This window comes from Nerophis lumbriciformis, linkage group LG31, assembly GCF_033978685.3.
Source record: "Nerophis lumbriciformis linkage group LG31, RoL_Nlum_v2.1, whole genome shotgun sequence".
NCBI classification, from domain to species: domain Eukaryota; kingdom Metazoa; phylum Chordata; class Actinopteri; order Syngnathiformes; family Syngnathidae; genus Nerophis; species Nerophis lumbriciformis.
The window spans coordinates 5980001-5999016 of NC_084578.2; the positions used below are offsets into that span (position 1 = coordinate 5980001).

Here is a 19016-nt window from a genome sequence, read left to right on the forward strand (position 1 = left end):
CGTTTTTTTTTTAAACTTTTTGTGAATTACATTTATATAGCACTTTTCTCTAGCGATTCAAAGCTCTTTACATAGTGAAACCCTTTATCTGCGTCTTTAAGCTACATTTAAAGTAGTGAGGGAGCAGGTGGGTAAAGTGTCTTGCCCAAGGACACAATGGCAGTGACTCGGAAGAAGAAGCGGGGATCGAACCTGGAACCCCCAAGTGTTTATACTTGCAAATCGTTCTCGTTACTTGCAGAAAATAGCTTTTCTGTTTGCAAATTGTTTTTGTACGTGCAGACAGTTGGTTTTATTATCTTTTCATTGAAGAAAATTGATCTTTTGTTCAATTCAAGCCGTTAAGTGTGAGTAAAAAAAACTATTTTTGTGTTTGTGGAGTTTTGGTGGTAATTTCACCCCATAATGGAAAATATGTTTCATCGTGTCGATATTTAAATGTAATATTTATTATTTCTCCTTTTAGCTTCTGGTGGGTTTCGAGAGCGGCACAATAGTACAGTGGGACCTGAGGGCCAAAAAGACTGATTTCAGAATCTATTATGACGAGGTAAGGCAATCCACTTTTATTACCAATCATCTCTATACTGTACTGTTTATTATATTTGTACTGTATATTACATACTGTATATTACCTTTTACAACCAATTATCTGTATACTGATAATCTGATGATCTACAAGTTTTAGAAGCCGTGTGCTAAACAGATAGCAGACTTGACCAGAAACAACAAAGACTACTTTGGGCCAAATAATGATCCAGACAGAACCTTATATTTTTGAGCCTGAGTATAAGGAGGATGATCTACAAGTTTTAGAAGCTGTGTGCTAAACAGATGCAGCTTTAGTCAAACACTAAGCATCATGTAGCATTATTGCTAAGTGCTAAACAACATATATGAACATAATAAAACACTTACTGTACAATGTCTGCTCTCACTGGGATGTCTATATTTTCTTATTTAGATGAGGAATTCATCTTAATCCTTAGGAAAAAAACCTTGTGTCTTTCTCGCCATATCCGTTTTTCCCTTCAACAACAACATCACTACTAACCATAGCAGACTTGACCAGAGACAACAAAGACTACTTTGGGCCAAATGATGATCCAGAACCTTGTATTTTTGAGCCTGAATATAAGGAGGATGATCTACAAGTTTTAAAAGCTGTGTGCTAAACAGAAGCAGCTTTAGTGAAACACTAAGCATCATGTAGCATTATTGCTAAGTGCTAAACAACATATACGAACATAATAAAACACTTACTGTACAATGTCTGCTCTCACTGGGATGTTTATATTTTCTTATTTAGATGAGGAATTCATCTTAATCCTTAGGAAAAAACCTTGTGTGTCTTTCTCGCCGTATCCGTTTTTCCCTTCAACAACAACATCACTACTAACCATAGCAGACTTCATGAGAGACAACAAAGACTACTTTGGGCCAAATGATGATCCAGAACCTTATATTTTTGAGCCTGAGTATAAGGAGGACGATCTACAAGATTTAGAAGCTGTGTGCTAAACAGATGCAGCTTTAGTCAAACACTAAGCATCATTTAGCATTATTGCTAAGTGCTAAACAACATATACGAACAAAATAAAACACTTACTGTACAATGTCTGCTCTCACTGGGATGTTTATATTTTCTTATTTAGATGAGGAATCCATCTTAATCCTTAGGAAAAAACCTTGTGTGTCTTTCTCGCCGTATCCGTTTTTCCCTTCAACAACAACATCACTACTAACCATAGCAGACTTCATGAGGGACATCAAAGACTACTTTGGGCCAAATGATGATCCAGAACCTTGTATTTTTGAGCATGAGTATAAGGAGGATGATCTACAAGTTTTAAAAGCTGTGTGCTAAACAGAAGCAGGTTTAGTGAAACACTAAGCATCATGTAGCATTATTGCTAAGTGCTAAACAACATATACGAACATAATAAAACACTTACTGTACAATGTCTGCTCTCACTGGGATGTTTATATTTTCTTATTTAGATGAGGAATTCATCTTAATCCTTAGGAAAAAACCTTGTGTGTCTTTCTCGCCATATCCGTTTTTCCCTTCAACAACAACATCACTACTAACCATAGCAGACTTGACCAGAGACAACAAAGACTACTTTGGGCCAAATGATGATCCAGAACCTTATATTTTTGAGCCTGAATACAAGGAGGATGATCTACAAGTTTTAAAAGCTGTGTGCTAAACAGAAGCAGCTTTAGTGAAACACTAAGCATCATGTAGCAGTATTGCTAAGTGCTAAAAAAAGATATACGAACCTAATAAAACACTTACTGTACAATGTCTGCTCTCACTGGGATGTTTATATTTTCTTATTTAGATGAGGAATTCATCTTAATCCTTAGGAAAAAACCTTGTGTGTCTTTCTCGCCATATCCGTTTTTCCCTTCAACATCAACATCACTACTAGCCATAGCAGACTTGACCAGAGACAACAAAGACTACTTTGGGCCAAATGATGATCCAGAACCTTGTATTTTTGAGCATGAGTATAAGGAGGATGATCTACAAGTTTTAAAAGCCGTGTGCTAAACAGAAGCAGGTTTAGTGAAACACTAAGCATCATGTAGCATTATTGCTAAGTGCTAAACAACATATACGAACATAATAAAACACTTACTGTACAATGTCTGCTCTCACTGGGATGTTTATATTTTCTTATTTAGATGAGGAATTCATCTTAATCCTTAGGAAAAAAAACCTTGTGTGTCTTTCTCGCCATATCCGTTTTTCCCTTCAACAACAACATCACTACTAACCATAGCAGACTTTTTTGAGCCTGAGTATAAGGAGGATGATCTACAAGTTTTAAAAGCTGTGTGCTAAACAGATGCAGCTTTAGTGAAACACTAAGCATCATGTAGCAGTATTGCTAAGTGCTAAAAAAGATATACGAACCTAATAAAACACTTACTGTACAATGTCTGCTCTTACTGGGATAAAGACTGATGGGATGGTTATATTTTCTCATTTAGATGAAGAATTAATCCTAATCCTTAGGAAAAACGCACGAGTGCATTTGTGTGTCTTTCTCGCCATATCCGTTTTTCCCTTCAACAACAACAACAACACTACTAATCATGGCAGACTTCATGAGAGACAACAAAGACTACTTTGGGACAAATGATGATTCAGAAACTTAAATTTTTGAGCCTGAGTATAAGGAGGACGATCTACAAGTTTTAGAAGCTGAGTGATAAGCAGATCCAGCAAGAAGAAAAGCGCTAAACAAGATATACAGACTGCGAACATAATACAATAATCACTTACTGTACAATGTCTGCTCTCACTGGGATGTTTGTATGTTCTCATTTAGATGAAGAATTAGTCTCAGTCCTTAAAAAAAAACGCAAAACGAGCGCCTTTGTGTGTCTTTTCTCGCCATCTCCATTTTTCCCTTCAACAACAACAACATTACTAATCATGGCAGACTTCATGAGGGACAACAAAGACTACTTTGGGACAAATAATGATCCAGAACTTTATATTTTTTGAGCCTGAATATAAGGAGGACAATCTACAAGTTTGTAGTTTGCAGATCCAGCAAGTAGAAAAGCGCTAAACAAGATATACAGACTGCGAACATAATACAATAATCACTTACTGTACAATGTCTGCTCTCAGTGGGATCTTTATATTTTCTCATTTAGATGAAGAATTAATCTTAGTCCTGAGGTAAAACGCAAAACGAGCGCCTTTGTGTGTCTTTCTCACCATCTCCGTTTGTCCCTTCAACAACAACAACAACACTACTAATCATGGCAGACTTCATGAGAGACAACAAAGACTACTTTGGGACAAATGATGATCCAGAACCTTATATTTTTTGAGCCTGAGAATAAGGAGGACGATCTACAAGTTTGTAGTGATAAGCAGATCCAGCAAGTAGAAAAGTGCTAAACAAGATATACAGACTGCGAACAAAATACAATAATCACTTACTGTACAATGTCTGCTCTCACTGGGATGTTTGTATGTTCTCATTTAGATGAATAATTAGTCTTAGTGCTTAAAAAAACCGCAAAATGAGCGCCTTTGTGTGTCTTTTCTCACCATCTCTGTTTGTCCCTTTAACAACAACAACACTACTAATCATGGCAGACTTCATGAGAGACAACAAAGACTACTTTGGGACACATGATGATCCAGAAACATTTGTTTTTGAGCCTGAATATAAGGAGGATGATCTACAAGTTTGTAGTTTGCAGATCCAGCAAGTAGAAAAGTGCTAAACAAGATATACAGACTGCGAACATAATACAATAATCACTTACTGTACAATGTCTGCTCTCACTGGGATGCCAGCTGATGGGATGTTTATATTTTCCCGTTTGGATGAAGAATTAATCGTAGTCCTGAGGAAAAACGCAAAACGAACGCCTTTGTGTGTCTTTCTCGCCATATCCGTTTTTCCCTTCAACAACGACACTACTAATCATGGCAGACTTCATGAGAGACAACAAATACTACTTCGGGACAAATGATGATCAGAAACGCATATTTTTGAGCCTGAGTATAAGGAGGATGGTCTACAAGTTTTAGAAGCTGAGTGATAAGCAGATCCAGCAAGTAGAAAAGTGCTAAACAAGATATACAGATTGCGAACATAATACAATAATCGCTTACTGTACACTGTCTGCTCTCATTGGGATGCCAGCTGATGGGATGTTTATATTTTCCCGTTTAGATGAAGAATTAATCTCAGTCCTTAGGAAAAACGCAAAACGAGCGTCTTTGTGTGTCTTTCTCGCCATATCCGTTTTTCCCTTCAACAACAACGACACTACTAATCATGGCAGACTTCATGAGAGACAACAAATACTACTTCGGGACAAATGATGATCAGAAACGCATATTTTTGAGCCTGAGTATAAGGAGGATGGTCTACAAGTTTTAGAAGCTGAGTGATAAGCAGATCCAGCAAGTAGAAAAGTGCTAAACAAGATATACAGATTGCGAACATAATACAATAATCGCTTACTGTACACTGTCTGCTCTCATTGGGATGCCAGCTGATGGGATGTTTATATTTTCCCGTTTAGATGAAGAATTAATCTCAGTCCTTAGGAAAAACGCAAAACGAGCGTCTTTGTGTGTCTTTCTCACCATCTCCGTTTGTCCCTTTAACAACAACAACACTACTAATCATGGCAGACTTCATGAGAGACAACAAAGACTACTTTGGGACACATGATGATTCAGAAACTTATATTTTTGAGCCTGAATATAAGGAGGAAGATCTACAAGTTTGTAGTGATAAGCAGATCCAGCAAGTAGAAAAGTGCTGAACAAGATATACAGACTGCAAACATAATACAATAATCACTTACTGTACAATGTCTGCTCTCAGTGGGATGTTTATATTTTCTCAGTTAGATGAAGAATTAATCTTAGTCGTGAGGAAAAACGCAAAACGAGCGCCTTTGTGTGTCTTTCTCACCATCTCCGTTTGTCCCTTTAACAACAACAACACTACTAATCATGGCAGACTTCATGAGAGACAACAAAGACTACTTTGGGACACATGATGATTCAGAAACGTATATTTTTGAGCCTGAATATAAGGAGGACAATCTACAAGTTCGTAGTGATAAGCAGATCCAGCAAGTAGAAAAGTGCTGAACAAGATATACAGACTGCGAACATAATACAATAATCACTTACTGTACAATGTCTGCTCTCACTGGGATCCCAGCTGATGGAATATTTGTATTTTCCCGTTTAGATGAAGAATTAATCTTAGTCCTTAGGAAAAACGCAAAACGTTCGCCTTTGTGTGTCTTTCTCGCCATATCCGTTTTTCCCTTCAACAACAACAACACTACTAATCATGGCAGACTTCATGAGGGACAACAAAGACTACTTTGGGACAAATGATGATCAGAAACATATATTTTTGAGCCTGAATATAAGGAGGATGATCTACAAGTTTTAGAAGCTGAGTGATAAGCAGATCCAGCATGTAGAAAAGCGCTAAACAAGATATACAGACTGCAAACATAATACAATAATCACTTACTGTACAATGTCTGCTCTCACTGGGATGCCAGCTGATGGGATGTTTATATTTTCCCATTTAGACGAAGAATTAATCTTAGTCCTTAGGAAAAAACGCAAAACGAGCGCCTTTGTGTGTTTTTTCTCGTCATCTCCGTGTTTCCCTTCAACAACAATGACACTACTAATCATGGCAGACTTCATGAGAGACAGCAAAGACTACTTTGGGACAAATGATGATCCAGAAACATTTGTTTTTGAGCCTGAATATAAGGAGGATGATCTACAAGTTTTAGAAGCTGAGTGATAAGCAGATCCAGCAAGTAGAAAAGTGCTAAACAAGATATACAGATTGCGAACATAATACAATAATCGCTTACTGTACAATGTCTGCTCTCACTGGGATGCCAGCTGATGGGATGTTTATATTTTCCCATTTAGACGAAGAATTAATCTTAGTCCTTAGGAAAAACGCAAAACGAGCGCCTTTGTGTGTCTTTCTCGCCATCTCCGTTTTTCCCTTCAACAACAACAACACTACTGATCATGGCAGACTTCATGAGAGACAACAAAGACTACTTTGGGACAAATGATGATCAGAAACATATATTTTTGAGCCTGAATATAAGGAGGATGATCTACAAGTTTTAGAAGCTGAGTGATAAGCAGATCCAGCATGTAGAAAAGCGCTAAACAAGATATACAGACTGCAAACATAATACAATAATCACTTACTGTACAATGTCTGCTCTCACTGGGATGCCAGCTGATGGGATGTTTATATTTTCCCGTTTAGACGAAGAATTAATCTTAGTCCTTAGGAAAAACGCAAAAGGAGCGCCTTTGTGTGTCTTTCTCGTCATCTCCGTGTTTCCCTTCAACAACAACAACACTACTAATCATGGCAGACTTCATGAGAGACAGCAAAGACTACTTTGGGACAAATGATGATCCAGAAACATTTGTTTTAGAGCCTGAGTATAAGGAGGATGATCGACAAGTTTTAGAAGTTGTGTGCTAAACAGATGCAGCTTTAGTGAAACACTAATGTAGCATTATTGCTAAGTGCTAAACAACATATGCAAACACAATAAAACACTTACTGTACAATGTCTGCTCTCACTGGGATGCCAGCTGATGGGACTACTTTGGGATAAATGATGATCAGAAACTTTTATTTTTGAGCCTGAACATAAGGAGGACGATCCACAAGTTTGTAGTTTGCAGATCCAGCTAGTAGCAAAGTGCTAAACAAGATATACAGACTGCGAACATAACAGAATAATCACTTACTGTACAATGTCTGCTCTCACTGGGATGCCAACTGATGGGATGTTTATATCTTCCGGTTTAAATGAAATATTCATCATAATCCTGTCTTTCTCGCCATCTCCGGGTCTACGTCGGATGTCAAAGTTGACCAATTTCTCGGTTTATGTCCAAAACCTTCGACTACCCAGGTGAAAGGCATGATTTATAATCTAAAAATAACTTTAACCAACTCAGAGGCGATGCAGCAGCTCAGTGTGTCAATATAGCAGCATAAGCTAGTTAGCTCACTAAAAATAGTTCCTCTGCGTTAGCCCTCATAATAACAATATCGCTAATACTTGGTTACGAGACATTTTGTTTTTTGGATGTTTTATGGACGGAATAGTAAGCTGCTTTGCTAGCCGCCTCGTACTTGCCGTATTTTACGATTTAGAATGCATAAAAAAAAAGGAAAAACATGCGTTCTTGAGGCAAAATCCCCAAAAAAGCGCAGTTGCCCCTTTAAGAGTCATTTTATTTCTTTGTTGCAGGCGATCCACTCTGCCAGCTGGCACCACGAAGGCAAGCAGTTCATGTGCAGCCACTCGGACGGCAGCCTGACCGTGTGGAACCTCAGGAACACCTCCAAGCCCGTGCAGGTCACCTTTCCACATGGTGAGGGAAAAACAACAACAACAACAACAACAACAACAACAACAACAAGCTACACTTCCTCTCGTCCAGCAGAAATGACACAATCGAACAAAAATATGATATTGTTTTTATTTATTTTGCGCCGGGAAAAATGAAAAACCCTACCCTGATAATGAATTGAAAAAGTCTCGGTTTATATAGCAAATATTGTAGAGTAAATAAGTCAGAAAATGGCCCCCAGTTTAATCAATTTCTCAGCAAAGGTAATAAAACACAAAACTGTCTTTGCTCCAATGATAAATATTTCACCCTCCCTGGTGGTGTGCCGTCACACCTCCTCATCCTCTTTGTAGGGGTTTGTGCAACAACAACAAAAAAAGCTGACCCCCTTTTTTGTTGTCTGATCTGCCCACGAGTCCCGCCTTGAGCCCTGGCAGAGACCTGTCAGTCAAGTCCAGCATGACCCGCTGGGTGTTGTTGATAAATGGCTTTGGCTTTTCATAGTAGAGTTTTAACTTGCACTTACAGATGTAGCGACCAACTGTATTTACTGACAGTGGTTTTCTGAAGTGTTCCTGAGCCCATGTGGTGATATCCTTTACACCCCCTTTTTGATGCAGTACCGCCTGAGGGATCAAAGGTCCGTAATATCATGGCTTACGTGCAGTGATTTCTCCAGATTTCTCTGAACCTTTTGATGATATTACGGACCGTAGATGGTGAAATCCCTAAATTCCTTGCAATAGTTGGTTGAGAAATTGTCATGACTTGGTCCGGGGTGTGTGCTTTTCCAGGATGCAACGGAAAGTTGGCTCGTGCGAGACGGGAATGAAGGTACATGATTTATTATTATCAAAAAAAGGAATAAATGAAAGCGCGCACAGTGGCGGAGAATAAACTATAAAACCAAAAGACTATAGCAAAAAGTACAAACAAAAAACACGCACAATGGCGGAGAACAAACTATGAAACCAAAAAGACTATAAATATGGAACAAAAACTTACTTGGCTTGAGGAATTGACATGAAAAGAAGTATCAGGCATGAACGGAGCATAAATGTGTTGCGGTCGTCAGGACGAACAACAGAAGATGAAAGAACTTAAATACTATGGACATGATTAGTGAAAGCAGGTGCGTGACTCAAAATGTGAAACAGGTGCGTGACGTGACAGGTGAAAACTAATGGTTGCTATGGTGACAAACAAGAGTGCACAATGAGTCCAAACGTGGAACAGGTGAAACTAATGGGTAATCACGCAAACAAGACAAGGGAGTGAAAAGCCAGAAACTAAACAAAACATGACTTAGAACAAAACATGATTACACAGACATGACAGAAATGTTGTTTTTAAACAATTTGCTCACGCATTTGTTGACAAAGTGGTGACCCTCGGCCCCGTCCTTGTTTGTGAATGACTGAGCATTTCATTGAAGCTGATTTTATACCCAATCATGGCACCCACCTGTTCCCAATTAGCCTGTTCACCTGTGGGATGTTCCAAATGAGTGTTTGATGAGCATGCCTCAACTTTCTCAGTCTTTTTTGCCACTTGTGCCAGCTTTTTTGAGAAATGTTACAGGCATCAAATTCCAAATGAGCTAATATTTGCAAAAAATAAGAAAGTGTCCCCGTTGGAACGTTAAATATCTTGTCTTTGCAGTCTATTCAATTGAATATAAGTTGAAAAGGATTTGCAAATCATTGTATTCTCTTTTTATTTACCATTTACACAACGTGACAACTTCACTGGTTTTGGGTTTTGTAACTCCGGGATTCTCGAGCGATGGGCCCCACCGAGTGGTGCGCAAGAAAAACGCTTCATTAAATATTCAAACACAGTGTTACTGTTCAAACCAGGTCAATAAAACCTCTGCCTAGCTTTTAATGAATGATTGGGCCTACTATGCTACTATATTTTAATGGGATGCTTCCAGAGCCAAGTGTTTTTCTGGTGATTTAACTCAAACCAGATCTCAAGCTTTTATTGACAATAAATACTTTCTAAATGTTTGTGTAGACTCTCAGGCGTTCATTTCATGATAATCTCCAAACAAATTGATATTAAGTATGGAAGGCCAAATGGGACAAAAATAAGCAAATAAATATTTTAATAATGATGTAAATGTGTCAATAATTTAATATAAATGGAATTAAATACATACATGTGTCATTAATTTAATATAATTGGAATTAAATACGTAAATGCGCATTTATTTATTTAACGTAAAATTACATTGTTTCATATCATGATTTAATTAATTATTTGTTATGTTTTTAACCTCTATTTAATCGGGGAAATTAGCCAAAACTCAATAAATGAATAAATAAATGTATAAAAACCTGTGAATTAATTGAACCATAAAATAATGAAATCAATAATAAATTAAATTGTGACCTAATTAAATAAGTCATGAAATGAATAATTACATTATTAAATAATTACATAAATGTACATTAAACAAATTAATGGCACGTTTATTAACACATTTATGAATGTAATTTCATTTCTAATTAATTAATCACGCATTTAAGCAACTGTTTCATATTTACATTTTTTATCCTGTAAAGTGTCTTTGAGTGCTCTGAAAAGCGCTATACTAAATAAAATGTATTATTAGTATTATTATTATTATTATTAAAGACACAATTAAATAATAAATTAAATTGTGAAATAATTAAATAAGTCATGAAATGAATAATTACATTATTAAATAATTACATAAATGTACATTAAAAAATTAATGACACATTTATTAACACATTTATGAATGCAATTTAATTTCTAATTAATTAATCACGCATTTAAGCAACTGTTTCATATTTAAATTTTTTATCCTGTAAAGTGTCTTTGAGTGCTCTGAAAAGCGCTATACAAAATAAAATGTATTATTATTATTATTATTATCATTATTAGTATTATTATTATTAAAAACACAATTATATTAATTGTTTTAAAAAAAATAATAAATCAAATGTGTCTTTTATTAAATCGATAATTAAACTGTGAAATAATTAATTAAATCATGAAATAATGGATTTAATAATTAGATTATTAAATAATTACACTAACTTCCATTAAATAAGTAAATATATTTAATAACACGTTTATGAATGTAATTTCAATTATAATTAATGAAAGACATTGTTGACACATTTAAGTTAGTATTTAAATTTGTTTTTAAGTATTTAATGTTGGCCCATTTGGCCCTCAGTAATTCAGTCTTAAATGTCGGATGCTCAGCGCTAATATTGATAGATATTGATGAAGTACGGATGGGTTATGTTGACTATGTTGTGTGCTTTAGGTAAAATCCAGAAAGATGGCAAGAAGGAATCATGTAAACCCATACTCAAAGTGGATTACAAGACCTCGAGGAACAGGTCGGTTTGTTTTGTTTTGAATTAGAATGTTTAGTTAGTTCCAAACAAAGTGAAACTTTCTTTCTGTTCCACAGTGAGCCTTTCGTCATCTTCTCCGGAGGTCTTTCGTACGACAAGGCAGGGCGGCGGCCGACGTTGACCATCATGCACGGCAAGGCCATTACCGTTCTGGAGATGGATTTTCCCATAGTCGAGTTCATTACCCTCTGCGATACTCCTTATAATAACGGTGAGTACATCAGGCGTGTTCGGAATATCTGGAAGAGGATGGAGCTTGTTTGGATTTTACTGGGGAACCTAAAGCATACTTGCCAACCCTCCCGGATTTTCCGGGAGACTCCCGAAATTCAGCGCCTCTCCCGAAAAACTCCCGGGACAAATTTTCTCCCGAGAATATCCCGAAATTCAGGCGGAGCTGGAAGCCACGCCCCCTCCAGCTCCATGCGGACCTGAGTGACGTCAGGTGCGCAACACCACGTAAATCGTTGGCCAACCAAAAAGTAACCCCAGTACGCTATAGCCAACATTCACCAGGAGATGGCAACAGACAAACATAGATCACTCTATTACATTCCTCCCCTTTTAGAAATGTATAGAAGTTACTCAAAATAAATAAACAACCCAACCAAAAAATGCAGCAGCTCAATTAAAAAATTGTACTTAAGCCACATTCTTTTCTTTTTTTTTTTTAGTACTGAACTCTTAACCCTCATTTGTAAAAAAATAACATGCTTATTATACAAACAGTATTTGTACACCTTTAACACAGATTTTTATACTGTCTTCAGAGATTCAGTTTTTTTGGTGGTACTCGAAACCTTTCTGGGTACCTGCGAAAGGGTGTTCAGCATGGTTGGAAAAATAGTGACAGAGAATAGAACAAGGATGGACAATTCAACCCTTAACTCAACAATGAGTAGATGAGTGTTATGTGTGTGTATATGTGTAAATAAATGAACACTGAAATTCAAGTATTTATTTTATTTATATATATATATATATATATATATATATATGTCTTAATAAGGTTATCCAAAAAATAGTGCTCGATACCGTAGTAGAGCGCAATATATGTATGTGTGGGAAAAAAAATCACAAGACTACTTCATCTCTACAGGCCTGTTTCATGAGGGGTTCCCTCAATCATCTCAATGAATCTCCTGATGATTGAGGGAACCCCTCATGAAACAGGCCTGTAGAGATGAAGTAGTCTTGTGATTTTTTTCCCACACATACATATATATATATATATATATATATATATATATATATATATATATATATATATATATATATATATATATGTATGTGTGTATATATATATATATATATATATAATAAAATAAATATATATATAGCTAGAATTCACTGAAAGTCAAGTATTTCTTATATATATATATATATATATATATATATATATATATATATACATATATATATATATATATATATATATATATATATAATATATATAATAAAATAAATATATATATAGCTAGAATTCACTGAAAGTCAAGTATTTCTTATATATATATATATATATATATATATATATATATATATATATATATATACATATATATATATATATATATATATATATATATATATATATATATATATATATATATGAAATACTTGACTTTCAGTGAATATATATATATATATATATATATATATATATATATATATATATATATATATATATATATATATATATATATATATATATATATATATATACATATATATATATATATATGAAATACTTGACTTGGTGAATTCTAGCTGTAAATATACTCCTCCCCTCTTAGCCCCGCCCCCAATCACGCCCCCGCCCCACCCCGACCACGCCCCCCCACCCCCCACCTCCCGAAATCGGAGGTCTCAAGGTTGGCAAGTATGACCTAAAGTAAATACTCATTATTTATCAAATCATCAATTATCCCTATCCTTCCCAGAGGGAATATGCTTTATCAGTATCATGCTTCGAACCACAGTAAAAAAAAAAAAAAAAAGAAAATCTGCAAAAAATGTTTATTAATTTTAGTTTTATAGGTTAAAATGTTTGAATAGGTTGTGCTCCTGAGTTAATGTTTATTATAATGTATTATTATTTATTGAAATTAGTTTTTCAGTACCAAATATGATTTTTTATTTTTTTTCCAGGCAAAATTATGCATTTTATATTTTTTCTATTGCAGAAGTGACGTGAAGTGAATTATCTTTATATAGCGCTTTTCTCTAGTGACTCAAAGCACTTTTACATAGTGAAACCCAATATCTAAGTTACATTTAAACCAGTGTGGGTGGCACTGGGAGCAGGTGGGTAAAAGTGTCTTGCCCAACGACACAACGGCAGTGACTAGGATGGCAGGAGCGGGGATCGAACCTGGAACCCTCAAGTTGCTGGCACGGCCGCTCTACCAACAGAGTTATACCGCCCCATTACTAAAAATCAATGTTAATAAAAATTATTCTTTGTAAATGGATGTTAGTACGGATACAATGTTATGCAGAGGTGTACTTATAACAATTTGATAGATGAATGATACCTAACACGTAGCCGGGGGGTGGTGGGGGGGATATATTTTTATTTTAATATAAATATTTTACAGATTATCAGCAGCCTAGTCACCAGAATTTTACCTTGAGAAATGCTGTTTTCTATACAAAGTAATACACTCTAAAAACTACAAATTTATGAAGTTTACGTTAAAAAACTGTCCAGTCACCAGAATTTTACCGTGATTTTTACAGTAATATGCTGTGAAATCCACCTTAAATATTATGGCAAAATGCTGGCAGGTTTTTTGCATAACATTTATTTTGTTCTTACAATGTCCTTCAAATATATATTTTAATCAAATGCAGTTGTGTAATAATATCATGAGGCACATTTATTTATCTACTCACATTTGTGTTTGTGTACCGTTTTTTCCAGACCATAGGGCGCACTGCCGATGAATGGTCTATTTTCAATAATTGTTCATATATAAGGCGCACCGGATTATAAGGTGCATTAAAGGCAGTGACGTGCAGTCACTAGAGGCAGGTGAGGCCATTAAATTGTTATATGTATGCAGTGATTATACTATAAAGTTATTTTCCATTTAACTTCACCAGTTTTAGATTATTTTTATTCAAAATCGCTGAATTTTCACATTTGCTGTTCAAATACTAAGAAGAGACGGTGCGGTGAACAGTTGAGGCACGTCACTCAGTGCCTCAACATGGACGGACTCGGCTAACTGCTGGCCTGCTGTGCAGTGAGACCGTATTGCTATATAAATAAATAAATAAATGATAAATGGGTTGTACTTGTATAGCGCTTTTCTACCTTCAAGGTACTCAAAGCGCTTTGACACTACTTCCACATTTACCCATTCACACACACATTCACACACTGATGGAGGGAGCTGCCATGCAAGGCGCTAACCAGCACCCATCAGGAGCAAGGGTGAAGTGTCTTGCTCATGACACAACGGACATGACGAGGTTGGTACTAGGTGGGGATTGAACCAGGGACCCTCGGGTCGCGCACGGCCATTCTTCCACTGCGCCACGCCGTCCCTATGAACTATATTATACATTTCCATAGTTTAGTTAGCTGAGGTATATAATGTACAGTGTATTTTGTCAACAACTGTATGTGTGTAACGTATTTCTTGTGCTGAGCGATCATAAAACGGCTGCAAAAGACGCACTGGCTGAGGCTCGCCTCCTGCACCCCCGCCGTAGAATTGTTATATCAACTAAAGCCCACACTTAAACTTTCCACGTGCAAGATTGAATCTATTTTAAAAAGTTATTTCATAAGAAGCCAAAAAGTGCAAAAACAATAATGTTGGTGTTGGAGAAGTTGTGAATGACTGCAGGGCCACAACATTAGGTACACATGCAGACTGCAGGTGTATCTAATTCACAACTCCTCCAACATGAACATTATTGTTTTTGCACTTTTGGCTTCTTATTAAATAACTTTTGTAACCTATTTTTATGGGCTTTTCTCTTTGTGATGTTAAGTTCCTGTTATGAGCTGTTATACAGTATATGCCTTGAGCTCTTATTTTGAAGGCGCCAAGAGCGGAAGTGATGACATGTTGTAGTGGAGGGGAGGTTTTTGAAAGAAGGTAAATAAAGTGGTCCTCGTGTAAACTGGAGCCTCCGTGTTTGTTATTTTGTAGTTTCATACAGTATAGGCGACATTTATAAACCCGCGCTTACACTTTTTTAAATAGATTCAATCTTGCACGTGGAAAGTTTAAGTGAGGGCTTTAGTTGCGGCGCATGGACTTAATTTCTAAGTAAAGGTAAGACCATAATAAAGTTTTTTTAATTAAATGTGCTTTTTTGTGTGCTACAGTTTGTATGTGTAAAGTTAAAGTTAAGTTAATGTACCAATGATTGTCACACACACACTAGGTGTAATGAAATTTGTCCTCTGCATTTGACCCATCCCCTTGTTCACCCCCTGGGAGGTGAGGGGAGCAGTGGGCAGCAGCGGCGCCGCGCCCGGGAATCATTTTTGATGATTTAACCCCCAATTCCAAGCCTTGATGCTGAGTGCCAAGCAGGGAAGAATGCTGGTATGAGCTTTTAAACATAACCCGTTAACTGCTGCCAATCAAATGGTGAATAAGATACTCTTTAGGGTTCATATGTTTGTAAATCTGACTGTGATGAAGTCAGTGCCTCACCAGCCATGAACCTCACCGCACGTCACTGATTAAAGGAGACATATTATTTTATTTTTTTTCTAAATGTAAAAGACTTCCTTGTGGTCTACATAACATGTAATGGTAGTTCTTTGGTCAAAATATTGCATAGATGATGTTTTCCACATCATCTTCCACGTCATCTTTGTTGTAGCGGTGTAGTGTGCAAGGACGGGAGTGGAAGAAGTGTCAAAAGATGGCGCTAACTGTTTTAATGACATTCAGACTTTACTTCAATCAATAACGGAGCAGCAGAAATGTGTCCCGTGAAAAAACCGTCCGACCGGAACTCTCTAATAACTAAAGTTCCTTGGGTGAATAATGTAAAACTCACTACACCGGTATGTTTTAGTGCTTTCATGGCGAGTTCACTGACAGATATAAGTAAGAACTTTACACTACTTTATATTAGAAATGGCAACAGCGGAGGATGAATGTCCCATAACAAGAAGATAGAGAAACAGAGGAAGTTTATCGACTACAAAGGTAGATGCGCGCAATTTTTCAGGATTTATGCAGATCCCAAATACAGATCAGCAGGTACCAGAAGGTAAAAAATTGCTTTTGCATAATATTGCGAAACAAAACGCCAGATAATGTCTTACCTTATACACTGTCAGGACTTGGACTATGGCGTGGTTTGTTCTCCTGTGGTGCAAATGAACATTTGGACCAGACATGGCGTGAAGGTGAAGACATTATTTATTTTACACAAACAAAGGAACAAAAAGCGCGCTCAAAGCAGAAGTACAAACTTGACTAACGAAACAAAAAGACTTGCACGTGGGCAAAAAAACCAAGGACATGAACAAAAGTCGCTAACTGTGGCATGAATAGAAAAAACTTACTTGACATGGCATGACGTGCGCAGAGGTAAACAGAGTGAGAAGCAGAAAGTCGGGTGTTATGTCGCCAGGGAGACTTCCTGGCAACAATGGGTTTAAATAATAGTGACATGATTAAAGACAGGTGCGTGAGTCGTGAGGGCAGGTGAAAACTAATGGGTTGCTATGGTGACAAACAAGAGTGCACAATGAGTCCAAACGTGGAACAGGTGAAACTAATGGGTAACCATGGAAACAAGACAAGGGAGTGAAAAGCCAGAAACTAAAGAGTCCAATAACTAAACAAAACAAAACATGATTAGACAGACATGACATACACACACACACCATAATAATACTCCTATGTTGAAGCACAGTGCAATCCATTAAGCGGTGTGGCTTACCAAAGTCCTACTAAAACATTTTGATGGATTTTTGAGCGCCGTGTGTAATGTTTTATATTTTCGATGGAACATATAAAATGTTGGGTGTTGTTAATTGAGTCATATTGCAGTCTGCACGTATCTCTTATGTGTGACTGCCATCTACCGGTCGTACTTATGATTACACCAAATTAAATTGCTTTGAGGTCGGTAAGCAAAACCAGAATAATTCCGTACATTAGGCGCACCGTCGAGTTTTGAGCGGGAAAAAAGATTTTCCGGAAAATATGGTATGTTCACTGTTACATGAAAACAAGTCCGACTTGTTTGTTACCAAGATGGTCAATGACAACTACGGGTGTGCATCTTCGGGCACCTAGCAACTCCATTCCGATGTCTGGGGTGACGATTCAATTCAGAATCGACTCTCGATTCAACGTCATGTAATGAAGCATTTCCAAAAAGAGGTTCCCAAAGCTTCATCTGCTTGCATGGAGATGGCCTAAAAAACATCTTAGCAAAAATGTATTCTTATAAAAAAATACTATTTTTTTAAGTAGTTTTTTGTTTTAATCGATTTTAGAAAATTTGAATTGGGATGAGTAAAAAACGCCATTTGAATGTTGTGGGAGGAGGTGTAGTCAGCGCTGCTTGTAGGAGGAAAAGTCACCGCCGCTGTCCATGGTACTGAGGATGTGCTGACGGCGAGACACAGCTGGCAGGTGATTAGATTTCACAGGTGGTCCGTGTTAATCTAGTCATCTGTTGTCTTTAAAAGTAAGCGGCTGGGAGCAGAGGATGAGAGAGCAACGTCACGACATGCTGTTAAACATTTTTGGAAAAATCTCGTTAAAATCATTAAAACTTTGTTAAACCTGCACGCTCGGAAGCGACTTTCACAGATGCGAATGGACTTTTTTGTTCTTTGTGTCTTTCAGAGGTCCAGGATCCTTTCGCAGTGGTGGTGCTGCTAGAAAAAGATTTGATCGTGGTGGATCTGACGCAGAGCAAGTAGGTATTTCATGAAGTTGTACGAGGCTTGTCTGAGGAGACGCCACCGTGTCTCCCGGAACCCTCGGAGGGACCGGACTGATTAGAACTGGAACGAGTGCAATACAGGCGATTGAGTTAATGATCCATTCATGTCCTGCAGCTTCCCTGTCTTCGAGAACCCATACCCTATGGACGTCCACGAGTCTCCCGTTACCTGCACCGCCTATTTTGCAGACTGTCCTCCAGACATCATCCCTGTCCTCTACTCCATTGGAGCTAAACACAAGAAGACTGGCTACAGTCAAAAGGTAGACTACTATCATTTTAGCTTATTCATTATAACATTTATATAAGTGTTATAATGAAGCCAACACACGACATAAGTGTGTATATTAGTTATATTAGCCTACTATCAAAATGACTTTAAAAGTCGTATATACGTGTTATAATGAAGGCAACACATGATGTAAGTTTCTATATTAGTTATATTAGCCTACTATCAAAATTACTTTAAAAGTCGTATATACGTGTTATAATGAAGGCAACACATGATGTAAGTGTCTATATTAGTTATATTAGCCTACAATCAAAATTACTTTAAAAGTCGTATATACGTGTTATAATGAAGGCAACACATGATGTAAGTGTCTATATTATCTATATTAGCCTACGATCAAAATGACTATAAAAGTCTTATATAAGTGTTATATTGAAGACAACACATGATGTAAGTGTCTATATTAGTTATATTAGCCTACTATCAAAATGACTTTAAAAGTCGTATA

The 19016-nt window shown here is 36.7% G+C and overlaps 1 protein-coding gene across 11 annotated transcripts in view; it reads left to right on the forward strand.

The window, feature by feature from the left end:
- The window catches only part of stxbp5l (syntaxin binding protein 5L), a 457116-nt gene that overhangs the window by 286459 nt on the left and 151641 nt on the right, over positions 1 to 19016 (forward strand). For all 11 annotated transcript variants that reach the window (XM_061926057.1, XM_061926060.1, XM_061926058.1 and 8 more), the window contains 6 exons: positions 467 to 550; positions 7828 to 7951; positions 11238 to 11313; positions 11388 to 11542; positions 18177 to 18249; positions 18392 to 18539. In XM_061926057.1, the coding sequence (XP_061782041.1) occupies positions 467 to 550; positions 7828 to 7951; positions 11238 to 11313; positions 11388 to 11542; positions 18177 to 18249; positions 18392 to 18539 (660 nt within the window). The remainder of the gene's footprint in view (positions 1 to 466; positions 551 to 7827; positions 7952 to 11237; positions 11314 to 11387; positions 11543 to 18176; positions 18250 to 18391; positions 18540 to 19016) is intronic.